This window comes from Syzygium oleosum, unplaced genomic scaffold (genome assembly GCF_021117445.2).
Source record: "Syzygium oleosum isolate NSW1041296 unplaced genomic scaffold, Sole_v2.1 Sole_v2.16, whole genome shotgun sequence".
Taxonomy (NCBI): Eukaryota; Viridiplantae; Streptophyta; class Magnoliopsida; order Myrtales; family Myrtaceae; genus Syzygium; species Syzygium oleosum.
The window spans coordinates 6,995,801-7,009,355 of record NW_026607500.1 but is presented as its reverse complement, the minus strand read 5'-3'; the positions used below and the strand labels follow the sequence as shown (position 1 = coordinate 7,009,355).

General features: G+C 41.2%; 1 protein-coding gene across 1 annotated transcript; it reads right to left on the bottom strand.

Moving 5' to 3' along the window:
- Positions 1–5,936: 5,936 nt before the first annotated feature.
- LOC115684392 (disease resistance protein L6-like) lies at positions 5,937–11,822 on the bottom strand. Its single transcript, XM_056318763.1, has 4 exons — positions 10,733–11,822; positions 9,289–10,384; positions 8,886–9,164; positions 5,937–7,461 (listed from the first exon to the last, which is right to left on the bottom strand). Exons 1-4 carry the CDS (start codon positions 11,254–11,256, stop codon positions 6,244–6,246), a joined length of 3,117 nt encoding a protein of 1,038 aa, XP_056174738.1. The 5' UTR covers positions 11,257–11,822; the 3' UTR covers positions 5,937–6,243.
- Positions 11,823–13,555: the final 1,733 nt, after the last annotated feature.

Genomic DNA, 13,555 nt, shown 5'->3' with positions numbered 1-13,555 from the left:
TGCCCCTTTTGTAGAGTAGTTAAGTTTACGAACCACGGTCTCTTTTGATGAAAGTGGTTCTATCGTTTGTGGCCTAGCTGGCAGTTGTCTTTTGTGAACATTGTATGTATCTGCCAAGTGTATGAATTGCAAGTATTGATTTGTGCTATTGCTACCCCTTCGTCATTTTTAATTGTCTGGATTATTTCATTTTGTTTCCGCACGTGCCTAATCTCTTATGTTTGGGTTCGGTCGGCGACATGCCTGGGACGTCGCTTTTAATGATCGACCATCGAGGGATGTCGTGAGCCCCTTGGGGTTCGGAGCGTGACACAAATAGTGTATTGTTTACAAGTGACAGTGCGGAACATTGAACCTGGAATATGTATGTTAGGTTTTGTATCACGTTGACCATATTTCTGATCTTAGAGTCTAATAGGTTTACATCACATTGATCTCAAAGAACAGGCGAAGCAGAATTACTCATAATCCATCTTCAAGGTGTGTGTGGTACAAGCATTGTGAAGAGGATTAGCAACAAATTACACAGGAGTCGACATTGTTATAGGAGAGCGCCGGTGGTTGTGGCAACAAAATACCAATACCCCACATTTTATTTTGAAATCCAAACTAAATTCTGCTACTGTGTGAACCAGGACACGATATTCGACGTTTGTGCCGGAACGAGAAGCAGTGTGTTGTATATGAATCTCTAGAGATTAGTCATCATAAAGAGTAGCTTAGGGTGTATTTGGTAATCATTTTGTTCCCGGAAATAATTTTTGCTCAGAAATGATTTTTTTTTATTTTGTTCCCGGAAATAATTTCTAGGCATTTAAAAGGCGTTTGGTAACAGCAAAAAATTTCCATTCTTGAAATAGAAAAAGAACATATATACGTTTGGTAATTGCACAAAAATTCTTTCTATTAATAATATTTTAATATTTCTTTCTTTTTTTCTTCTTCTCCTTCTTGGCCATGGCCGGCGAGGACGTCGTGGCCCTCGTCTAGGCCGCGAGTGGCGAGGGTGGCCCTCGCTAGCCATTTCCAGCCCTTGCCCAAGTCGGCGAGAGCCACCCTCGAGGCTCGCGGCCTGGGAGAAGGCCTCCCTCGCCGGATCTAGCGAGGGTGGTAGCTGCCCAGGCCAAGGCTTGCGAGGGTTGGACCCTTACTGGCTCGGGCAAGGGCTGGAAATGGCCGACAAAGGCCACCCTCGCCTAGGCTACAAGGGTCCAACCCTCGCCTTCGCCTATGGCCGGTTGCCGATCGCCGGCAACCCGGCCATGGCCAAGAAGAAGAATAGGAAAGAAGAAAAAGAAAAAGACAAAGAAAATCTTTTCTATTTCTCATTCTTGTTGCCTTGCATGTTGATTCTATTCCAAAATTGATTTTGGGAACAAATTTGTGCCCCGGAACAAAAAATTTACCAAACGGATTTTTATTCCAAAATTAATTCTGAAAACAAAAGAATAGAATTAATTACTATTTGGCCAGTTACTAAACGCACTCTTAATGAAGGGTGAATTGCCTAGTTTGAGGACAACCGACCTTTTGGAATCAGAAAATGCAAGCAATCCATGTCTTCTATAAGAGGAGAGGCGAAGGCCCATTATCTATTTTATTGGCCACATAGCGAATGGCCTGTTTGGTATCTCGAAAAGATCACTCGTAGGACGTTTTATCATAAATTGCCAAATAGAATTCGCCTGCAAAGGCAGGATACCAAGTAGAGGTGTTAACAATTCGGTTCGGATTTTCGGGAAATCCAAACCGCACCGAACCAGTAGGGTGAGCATTTGAACCGAACCGAATAGCGATTCGAACCAAATATAACCCAAACAAAAAACCCGGTTCAATTCGGTTTGGTTCGGTTCGGATCGGATCGGATTTTCGGTTTTTTCCCCCTTTTTTTTTAAATTCACGTATCCTTTCTCTCTCTCCTCCCACTGCGCCCTTCCCCCTCTCTCTAATGGGGCGTTTTGCTTCACCTTCACAACAATAGTGGTTTCTCCTCCACCTCCGCTGCAAGACGAAAATCAAAAGTTCGTGCCTTATATCACACTCTCTCCACTACAAGACGACTCAAAAGCCCCGAACCTGCACTAGTAAAAATCCAGAGCTGAATTCCCACATACGCAACCACTCCAGCTCCAATTTCACCTCCAGAAGCGAAACACACCCAGCATTTTTTCTCCCAAACCCAGAAAAAAAAAAAAGAAACCATCTTTTAAGGGCATTCCACACCCAGTCAATCGCAAAACAAACGGAAGGCGCCAATCTCTCACAAGCCAGCACATCTCCTAGAACAGCAGCGGGCATGCGCGAGCTCAGAAGATAGAAAATGAAAAAGAAAACTCTCCCACCGCAAAATCACGAGCAAGAGGGGGGCCTCGTCCGCTACGAAGAAGAATCCGCGAGGATGCGAGAGGGAACGGAGAATGAGCTCGTGAATTAATGGAAACTTCTGAAGGGATTGGATGAGTGAGAGAGAGAAGGGAGACGTGAAGATTGAGAGAGAGAAACCCAGCCGCCAATTCTAAGATTGAGAGGGAACGGAGAATGAGCGAGGGCCGCCCTCGCTCGACGCCGGCGAGGGCCCCCCTCGCCGGAAAGGAAAAAAAAAGAAAAAAAAAAGCAGAAAAGACGAAAATGCCCATGGACTAAATACATTGGGGTAAATGTGTCACAAAAAGCAAAGTTCGGGGTTTTTGGTGTCACAAAAAAAAGTTCGGGGTAAATGTGTCACAGATGGCAAAGTTTGGGGTTTTTTCCCTATATTTATTTATACATAATTATTTTTTAAAAACTTATGTGTATAATTTTTTTGGCCTAATTCCATTAAAAACCCCAAACTTTATGTTATGTTTCAAATCTACCTCAAACTTTTTTCTATCTCATAAAAAACCATCAACTTCTACTTTCTTCCCAAATCTGCCCTCTGTTATTTTTTGTCCAATTATATCCTTGGAATTTGACTAGTGAGTTCCACATCATTCTAATCTTCTAAGTGAATTTTTTTTTTCATTTTTTTCCTTTCTTCTTATCCTTTTCACTTTTGTCATAACAAACCACCGTCAACCCAACCATGATATCAACCGGTGGCCTTCGGGATGATGCGTCCGACGGGGATGTTGCGGAGGGCACCGCCGGCGGTCCTGTAGCCACAACAGCTCTTGCAAAAGTGGCGCGACTAAAAGAGGTTGGAGCTATTTTAGTAGCAGAACTTGGTACTGGTGGAATCACAGGGAGGGCATTTTAGCTGTTCTTGCTCTGGAAGTTAAGGACTCGTCGTGGGTTGAAATAGTGATGATGGGTCTTGATGCATTTTAGTGAGACTTACCAAAAATAAGTTCAAGTTCCGAGAGTTTTAAGGACTGAAAATGGTCGAAATCAGCGGCTTTGAGGCCAAAATGATTTAATTTTGAAGTGATTATGTGAGTTAGAGCTCAAAGGCATGTGCGAAACTGAGTCTTGGTTCCATTTTGTTGAGCTTAAGAGGAGAGATCAACTCAAATGTGAGGTTGCGTGCCTCAATCGCGGGTGGCAACCTCCATTAATGGAGGCCGACCATAGAGCACAAAGTGAGAGAGAGAAGAGCTTGGGCTCGTTCTGTTTTCGCCTGGGCATGAAATAATTCTACAAAGCTGCGGGGATGACTGAGCGAAGGTAATGGCCAATAAAAATGCCTTCTTGAAGCTTGAAAAACTGGAACCGAAAATAGGGGTCTCGGTTGAGACTGCCGGAGTTGATTCCGATGACTGCCCACAGTCGTGGAGGGGTTGTCGGAGGTCGTGGTGTGGCGTCGGAGTTCTGGGTGGCGATGGGTGAGCGCCGGTGAACTATGGCCGAGCATGTCTATGCGAAGAAGACGATGAACAGTATCCATGGCGGCAGTAAAAGGAAGGAGAAAAAGTGAAAAGGATAAGAAGAAAGGAAAAAAATGAAAAAAAAAATTCATTTGGAAGATTAGAATGACGTGGAACTCACTAGTCAAATTCCAAGGGTATAATTGGACAAAAAATAACAGAGGGCAGATTTGGGAAGAAAGTAGAAGTTGATGGTTTTTTATGAGATAGAAAAAAGTTTGGGGTAAATTTGGAACATAACATAAAGTTTGGAGTTTTTAATGGAATTAGGCCTAATTTTTTTAGGGTAAATTCATTCTAGGATTTTTATTATTATTTATTTACTTATTTGAATCAAATTTAAAAATAATAATTTATTGTGTATATATAAAAATATATATTTAATATGCAACGTGTCCTAACGTGTCGGAATTCTCTATTTTTTGAGAAATAACGTGTCGCGTGTCGTGTCGCGTGTCGTGTCACGTGTCACGTGTCACGTGTCGCGTGTCGCGTGTCGGTGCTACTTAGGCCGCGATACGATTGAATCTGAATTTCGCGCATTTTCAGTTTGGTTCGGTTTAAACCGACTGAACCGGTAAAAAAGAAATGTGGTTTTTTTCGTGATCCGAACCGAAAACCGAACCTAATAAAAATGCACGAAATTTCGATTTGGTTTGATTCGGCTTCAGTTTCGGCTCGATTTTCTGATTCAGTTCTGACACCTGTTGAAGTTGGCAAATACTTCGAGGACCCTTGTTTCTCATACGGGGCACGCCCACATGAGCTTAGGAAAACGAAGTATGATCTAACGACATGTGACTCCTGCGCACAGAATGCGGGGGTTCGGGGGCAGCGCTCCTGACACGGGGGTCCCGCTGACAGGACAGCGGGCGGGGGTTCCGCTCATCGGTGAGCGGACGGCGACCCCGCTCGCCGGTGAGCAGGCGGGGGCTCGGGGGCAGCGCCCTCGAAACAACATCGGGTTTGCTGGCCCGTTTATTGTGGGATTAAAGGGATTCAGATAGGCCTGGGCTTTGGGCCCATTTTAAGTTCTATATATTATACTCGTATGAAAAATTATTAGAACGAGCGGTTGTGATTGTAAACCCTAAATATCATAGTGAAATCCCTTTGCAGGACGTAGCCCTATTCGGGGGTGAACCTGAATAAACTTATGTGTCAATTTCTTCTATTTTCTCTGTAATTGTTCTGATTCGATTTCAGATACACCCCCATCAACACCCCTAATACCAGGACGTGTTAAAGCTAAAAGGGCGTTCCCCGCAATGCCTGTTGAAAAAATGGTCCGGCGACTTATAACCAGTGGCTTGATTTGGAAAGTGATACCAGTACTTTACTGGGTGTCTTACCACGGAAGAGACAGAGTACATCATAAGGAAAGTGATGTTTGGACGAGAAAAGGCATATCCAACGTCGTGTGCTCCTCAAAGTCCTCGTTACCGACGTCGTACTCGGTGCCTTGTATCATAACACTTGTATTGTACGGTAAGTGTGTTCATCTTGCTCGTCTAAACAGTACATTCGAATCGTTATGATCGTGTGTTTTCCTAAGGAGGCTAATCTCCATATCACGAGATCTATGCGCTCCTCAGTAGTCGCCCAATACGCCTTGCTTGAAAGGCCTTCATTATTTTATTCAATTAGCATTAACCAAATAAGGAGAAATTTATCAGGATAAATCAATACTGCGCGATGCTGACATAATTAATTGGGATGCGATCTAACATGGTCCTATCTGTAAATGAAATCTTGATCAAACAAGACAAAAATAATCTTTGCAGTGACATGTTGAAAGGGGTGACAAAATTGTGATAAAAGCCAATAGCAATCAGCTTGCCAAATTTGACGAAGACCCAACAAATTCATGCCAATTATTTTTCCAGGAATCAAGTTGCTTGGGCGGCGAACTTGCTTGGACGTGGTAGACTCGGACCACGAAATTTTGTGAGATTTTTGACATTTTGTTTATCTAATTTTCCATTTTCCTAAGACTTATTCACTAGTTTGATTGATGAATGGTGATACCGATGATGATGATGATGAGACTAGTTTGTCTGAAGAACAGCGACCATGCCTATCACGGGAGAAATTGAATTAAGGAATAATCAGATGGAGAGAGTGATTAGAAGCACGGTTTGACCATGTTACTGCACGTACTTTTCAATATAAGCCAGAACATCCGATATTTATTTATTTATTTTATCGAAATGAATACGAGGTTGCTTTCAAAGACTTGGTTTTTTGCTCGAACATAATTTGAGACCGTTGAACTTGAGAAGCTACTTAAATACTGTGCTAAAATCATGGATCAAATAAGACACAAGTCAACGTAATAAGGATTTTCTGACCCAAAAAAAAAACGTAATAAAGATTTGCTGATCATACAAGCTTTTTTTTAAATTCTAGGGTGGAGATCATAGCTTCGAGCTACTTGTTTTCCTCTCGCCGAATCTATTGTAAGAGCATCAACGTCCCACATTTTCAGCTTCTTCCAGTTGGATAAATCAGGTAAGCGTAGCAAGGAACAACCTCTGATGTAAAGACTTTCCAGTGATTCCAATTTGTCAAGACCTTGAATCTCAACCAGTTTCGGACAGTCCCGGAGGACCTTGAGCTTCTTGAAGTTAGATAAGTCGGAAAGGTCCACAACTTCAAGAGATCTGCAATCGTAAACTTTAAATTTCCTCAAACTAGAGGGAAGCTGTCCAACGCGGTGTAGCTTGTTGCAGTTCCAGAGTACAAGCTCTTTCAGACAGCGAAAGCAACCCAAATATGAGCTTATGCTGGTGATACTTGGAAGTTCCAACATACACTTTGGGCTGGAGATGCTGGAGATGTCTAGAACGCCACTTATAAAAACGCAATCTTTTGAGGGAAAACATAAATTCAGATCTATTAAACTCACTAAGTTGGAGATCTCCGGATTTTTTCTTGAGACTGTTGAGGACAGACGTAGAATTACCAAACTCTGTGGAAGCTTTGGTACATTCTTCACTAGAGTGTATGTTAATTTCAAAATCTTCAAGACTGGTAGTCTCGCAATATCACTAGGAATCATCTCTAGCAGCGTGCAATGCTCTCCATAAATCTCCTCGAGTTTCTCCAGCATCCCAATAGCCTCGGGTAACTTTTGCATGTGACTCTCATTCATCTTCAACACTTTCAAGCTCTCTAGATTGACAATGGTTTTTGGCAACTCTACAATGCCTGTTTCCGAGATATCCAACTCAGCTAAACGTTTCAGCATTCCAATCGAGTCGGGAAGCATCATTAGCTCGATGGCTCCAACAATGACCAAGCGCTCAAGATTTACGAGTTCTCCGATTGAGCTTGGAACTTGACTAATGCTTTCACAGAAATCATGATTCTCTATGAGCAACTCGGTCAATGCTTTCAGAGAACCCAAATCATCAGGTAGCGCTTGGAGCTTAGCACATCCACCTAGTCTCAAGTGCTTCAGACGTCTCAGGTGACCGATGGATCTATCAATTCTTAACAAACTTTCACATCCCTTTAGATTTAATATTTCTAAAGATAAATATCCAGAGAGGTCAGGAGTTGTGCTTAACTCGCTGCACCATGACAGATCAAGGACCTTTAATCTTGTAGCCACCTGCCATAAGCAAAAATATCGACTAAGGAAGCATTCCACCAAAGTAACTTCATAAATGCTCTGTGCAAATCCATTCCTTTATAACTTAAGCCAAAACCACTCTCTGTCACACATTTTTTAAATTTTTTTCCAATATTATCCCCATCAACAAATAAAAGAAAATGGATCTATTTTCAAAGTACCCCTGGATCGAATAATAAAAAGACAAGAGAATGTAAGCAGCATATCTCTTATAGATTATAACATCCCTTTTCAACTTCATCATGGAATTACCGATATTGTCCCCGACACTAGTACTTATGACTTTCCTATGTAAATGCATCATCAATAAACATCAATATAGAAAATAATCTTACATGTCTTCTGACAATCAACTAATCTATTTATGCAGTTTTCTGTTTTCTTTTTATGTTTTTTTGTTTCATACATTAAAGCGCTCACATAACCTTTGAAGAGTATAACATCTTTTTAAACTATTGACGTACTAAACAAGTCAATTTGCATGTGCAATTTTACTCGCATCCTATGTATAGTATAGATAGTCTTATTCACCACTTATGTTTAAACATCTAGTAGTGACAACTTATTGGCTTGATCAAGGAACTCAAAACAACGTGAATGTTCATATAATGTTCTATAAAAGTAGTGTAAGTCAATAGATATGAAGCAAGATCAATTATTCCATTAGATGATTTAACAATTCGATAAATCACTTGTATGAATATCTGAATAAGTAATTTCCCAAAAATGGAGTTACTAGTAACATGGAATGCCCACATTACAATACCCTTTAATCATGCAGCTACAATCAATTTGAATAAGAAAGCCATCTTTCAACCAAAAAAGAATAAGAAGAAAGCCATCAGGAAAAGATTTGCCATAAATGATAAAACAGCAATAGCATAGTATCAATGTAAAATTATAAATGCAATGCAGATTAATGATCAACAACCAAATCTTAACATCTTTTTTTTGGTAAATTTATCGTTTTTTTGGTAAGGTTGGTAAATTTATCGTTTCATTCAATAAAAATGGAAAACGCAATCTTGGAAGATCTACACATGTTACATTCTCTCCATAAACACAACAAAATATCTATGAATAGAATATTGAAAGAATGAAGTAATAATATCGAAGGTAACATTATTCCCGTTGACCATAGTGTGTACAACAAATCTATGACTTAAATGTAAAGTAATTGTTTGAGTCAATATAATTCTAGTGAAAACTAGTTCAGCTGTGGAATGAGGGATAGTTGTCATAAGCCTTCGTCAAGACCAAGACTTGTTCTATGAATTAAGTCAATAAACTTTATTAAAAAAAAAAGGATCAATAAAATGACGATCTACAACCCCATGCGACACGTGCTGGTGTGACTCGAAGAAAATATAACATGTTATACCAAATTATTTGTACACACATACCTTGAGTTGAGTCCAACCACCCCAATGTTCATCTATTGAGCTATGCGATAGGTCAAGGATGACTAGATTTTTTGGGCAAAAGTTGGTTGCCTGCATTTCTTTTGGACATCGTTGCCAACAAAGCCATCTCAATTCTGAAAAGAGACCCTCAAGGTCTCCAGAGAGGGTCCTACCAGATATTTTGAGAAATCTAATATTTGGCACTTCGATAAAGTCTTCTGATGTCAAAACAGAGTCTCGGAGAAGTTCCATATAGAAAGCTGCAGCAGTTTCAGTTCCCTAAATTGAGGAAAGAGTGGATTCAACGTGAGGAGTTCCAAATAGAGCCTGCAATAAAGGGAAAACAGTCCAAGGAAGATTTCTGCAATGAAAAAAGTAGACGAGGGTGCACTTAGACATATACCTTCTTATTATGGACAAAATCAGGACCTTCTTCCTGATTCCACACCCAAGAACCCTTTCTTGGGTCTTTGCAATACACAATGCTCCTGCCTAAGTCCTTAAGCTGATCATGCATCCATAGTTCATTCTTGTCTTCGATTTTCACCAAGGACATTAAAAGCAGACGATCAATCCCCTCATCCGTAAAAAATACATAGTCATCCCACATGTAATCTGCATAACTCTTGTTTTGTCCGACTAGAAAGCAAGCAATATCAAGAAATATTTGTTGATGCCGATGATCTAACACCTCATAACTCAACATTAACTTTTTCTCCACATCCTTAAGAAGAAAACCTTCCATCTTTTCCAATGTATCTTGCCACACTGTTTCCCTTTTTCCACGTAACAATGGGCCAATCACTTCCATAGTTAAAGGAAGACCTCCGGTTTTTGCAATAACTTTCTTAGATAGTTTCAAGAATGCATTTGGAGGAGAGTCGCTTCTAAAGGCATGCTTGCTCAAAAGTTGAAGAGCTTTGTCATTGTTGAGTTCCTCAGCTTCATAAATTAAACAATGGTCATATTGATCTTGGAATCCAAGTAAAACACCTTTGTCTCTTGTTGTAACAACTATCCTACTTCCCCAACCAAACCATTCTTTTGTTGCTGCCAATGCCCTAAGTTGGCTCGCATGGTCTACATCATCAAGAAAAATAAGAACTTTCTTTCTGCAAAATCGAGTTTTGATCATATTCATCCCATGATCAGTGCTAGAAAGTTCAACTCCTACATCACCAATGATATCAGAGACTAATTGCCTCTGCCCACTTGACAGACCAGAACCTTGTGATGCTCCTCGAATATTTGAAATGAAGCTGTGACTCTCAAAATTAGTAGATAGCTTGCGGTAAACAACCTTGGCAAGAGTCGTCTTGCCTATTCCACCCATCCCGCATATTCCGATGAGCCTTATGTCGTCGGATTCGACATTCAGCAAATATACTACTTTGTTCACCGATTCATCGATTCCAACTAAATCATCGGGTATATGAACACGAGACACATTAAGCTTAACCGACACTTTCCGAGCAATCAACCGTGCAAGTTCTCCGTGGCTGTGTCAGGACACACAACATAATCAAGTGAATTAGGAGATTGATGGCAAACTTGTACACTTGCAAGATCAAACAATAACATGAAGTTACGAAATTGATGCTGGACCCAGAGAACAAAAGAATGAATACATGATTTTCTGGTTCTGTTCAATAAGACGATAGGTTATAATGCTTATGTCGAGCAGGTAATCCTCGAGTCTTGAGACAATGGAGTGTAAAATTCCATGCGATATCCATCACAATTTTTGGTCCAGAACTAAGAAAAAATTTTGCTCTATAAATTAAATCCGCATTCAAGCAAAAGAAATAGAGATAAAAGGGAAGGTGGAGTTGAGTGAGTTAACATACCCCGTGTTTCTGGTGTCCCATCCCTTGATTTTAGTAACTTCCTTGAGCGCCTCCTCCCAGCCCTGCACGGTCTCATCCCCACGTTCTCTTTTATGCTGAGTCAATGCATCCCTATATGCTCCGGTTTCAAGCTTCACAACAGAAGGTTCCACGTCATAGAAAATGGGCATAACCTCCAGTCCGTGGGTTTTCCTACGCTTCATCATGTGTTCCAGCTCGCGTAGGCACCACCTACTGGAGGCATAGCCTTTGGAGAAGATGGGAATGCAGACTTTCGAGTCATCGATGGCCTGGTAAATCTCAGGGCCAATCTCATCACCGACATCGATCCCCTTCTTGTCTATGAAAACACTGAGACCCTTATCTTCCAGGGCACAATGGAGGGTGTCTGTGAAGGTCCTGCGAGTATCTGGTCCTCGAAAGCTCAAGAACACATCGAACAGAGCTCCCGATGTGCCCTGGCTAGTGGATCCTGTTTCCGAACTACTCCTTTTCCGTTTCATCGCAGCTGCGTCTACTGCCATCAAAGATTTCACAAAAGATTTTACAGACTTGGGTGGGATGATGAGCCCACCAGAGGCTCAACATTCAGAGTCAAGTCGAGTAGAAGACGAAGCCTAAGCAAACGGAAAATATGGGGGCGTCTTTGGTCAGTCCTCATCAATTATCGCGTCCACACCAATAAACTTAAGGAACAACATAAAACACATGTACTTAATCAAACAAACGAAAAAAAAAGGTGAGGCTCTGGAACTTTCAGAAGACAAACGCTGGTGCAAAAAAAGGTCTAGAGGCCGGAGGGTGTGACCCAACAAGCATTGATGAGAAATTTTCTCATGACGGAAAAAAAAAAAAAAACGTCGGAGTCCAGGAACACGAGATGGTGATTGAGAGTAGGAAAGTATCTATGAACACTAGATAATGAGAAACTATTGAACAGACTTAAATGAAAGCCCAGTCCTCTGACCTTCGGAATGAGCCTCGCCGCTGCGATCTACACACCAACCAACAAGCTATTTCAGCAAAATCCGTAAACAAGATGAGTAAACAAAAATCTCTAAAAGGGCAAGTTGTTCAAAACCTGAAGGGCCACCCGTCGAAGGAGCTAAACTATTGAACAAACTTAAATGAAACCGGAAAGCTGAAAGAGTTGCAAACTCCATCCATCTCAAAACTAGTAAGAATTAACAACAAAAACACAAAGCAAACAAAATAAAAAGAAATTAACTCTGAATAAGCAGCTATCTTTACGTGTAATGCACGGATATATCCATTAAATTTGAATTTGAAGGAACAAAGCAGAAGTAAATTTCTTGTGGAAATATTATATATTTCAAGGGAAATATGTATAATTGTGTCGGCAATAAAGATTAGATTAAACAAAAATTAAAACATAAAAAATAAAGCTCGAAACTAGCTTTTTTTACTTTTCATGCTTGTGCACCATGTCACTGTCCTTTAATTGGAATGTGTCATCTTTTCGTTTCTTCGAAAGGTGATTAAAAAGAGTTTCAGTCTTGGTGAAGCAAAGGCACACTTTTTCACTTCCATTGGACTGGAGCCCACCCGAGTCAAGTCAACATAATTTAGTGGAAGTCGAGGTCTGAGTAACCTATAAATGTGAAACACATGTACCTAAAAAAGGAAAAGAAATGAAGAATTGGGACTTGATTGACATTAAGATCGAGTGGCCTGATCGTAAGTAATGGTCATGAACAAAGTGTTGCTTTTTCGGAGTTACTTTATTATACTAGTCAAAAGCAACAAGAAAAATAAAATCTAAAAAAGCTGAATTTGTGACTAATTTAGGTGTAAGTAATTTTTATATCGATTTAGGTTGGATGATTTGTTTATGTGATTTTCTATTGAATAAAAATTTACGTATAAAGGAAAATTAAAATTATTATCAAATTTTTTAAATTTTGTTATGCAATCCATAAACCCGGATCGAATTATCGAAATGGGAAATTTGCTAACATGGAGATGTCTAAAAATCTCAAATAAATCAAGATTAGAATCAAACAATATCAAATTAGATAATCAATAATTGCGAACTAGGCAACGAATACTCAAATGGAATCGGTTCGAGAAATCACCTAGTTTGAAGTATTTGTTTCCAGGAATCGGCGCTGGCGACGGGAGCTTTACGGCGACCGGTGAGGAGGAACGCCCGGTCCAAAGCAGCAACGATGGCAAGTCAGCAAGGACACAGCAAATTGCAGACAGGTTCGCTAGAACAAAAGATGCAGCGGTGAAGGTTTGTTGGTGGTGTTGAGCAGTCCAACTGGAAAGCTGGGGTCGCCGGACCCTGCTTGGAGATTCGATCAACGCTAGTCTGCGCTGGGCAACCTGCGAAAAGAAATCAAAACGCAGCAGAGGAAACAAAACAGCAAAGCGGTGGCGTCAACTGGAGCTGGGATGCCGCCTGGAATCACCGGAAACCGCCCGGGGCTGCAGCTGCGGTGCTAGAATAAGTCGGCACAGCTGCCGTCGGGCTTGCAGCAGGACGTGCTGAGCGCGACGAAGCGTGCCGGCAAGCGAGGTGGTGGCGCGACGATGGACGAGCCGGCGGCGAACGCGATGACCGGTGAGGGGCAGCGGCGGTGGCGCTGGCGCTGGTAGAAGGATGGGAGGCAGAGATCGACACCAGCAAACAAGGTCTCGAGAATTTCGAGGAGAAAGCAAACTAGAACGCCGAACGAAAGCAGCAACTACGCCGAGAAATCAAACCACGCCGGCGAACAAGGACCGGAGAACACCCAAGAACGATGAACAGTCGCCTCTTTTGTCTCTCTAATTGTTGCGTGTCTGAGGGTTGTGCAG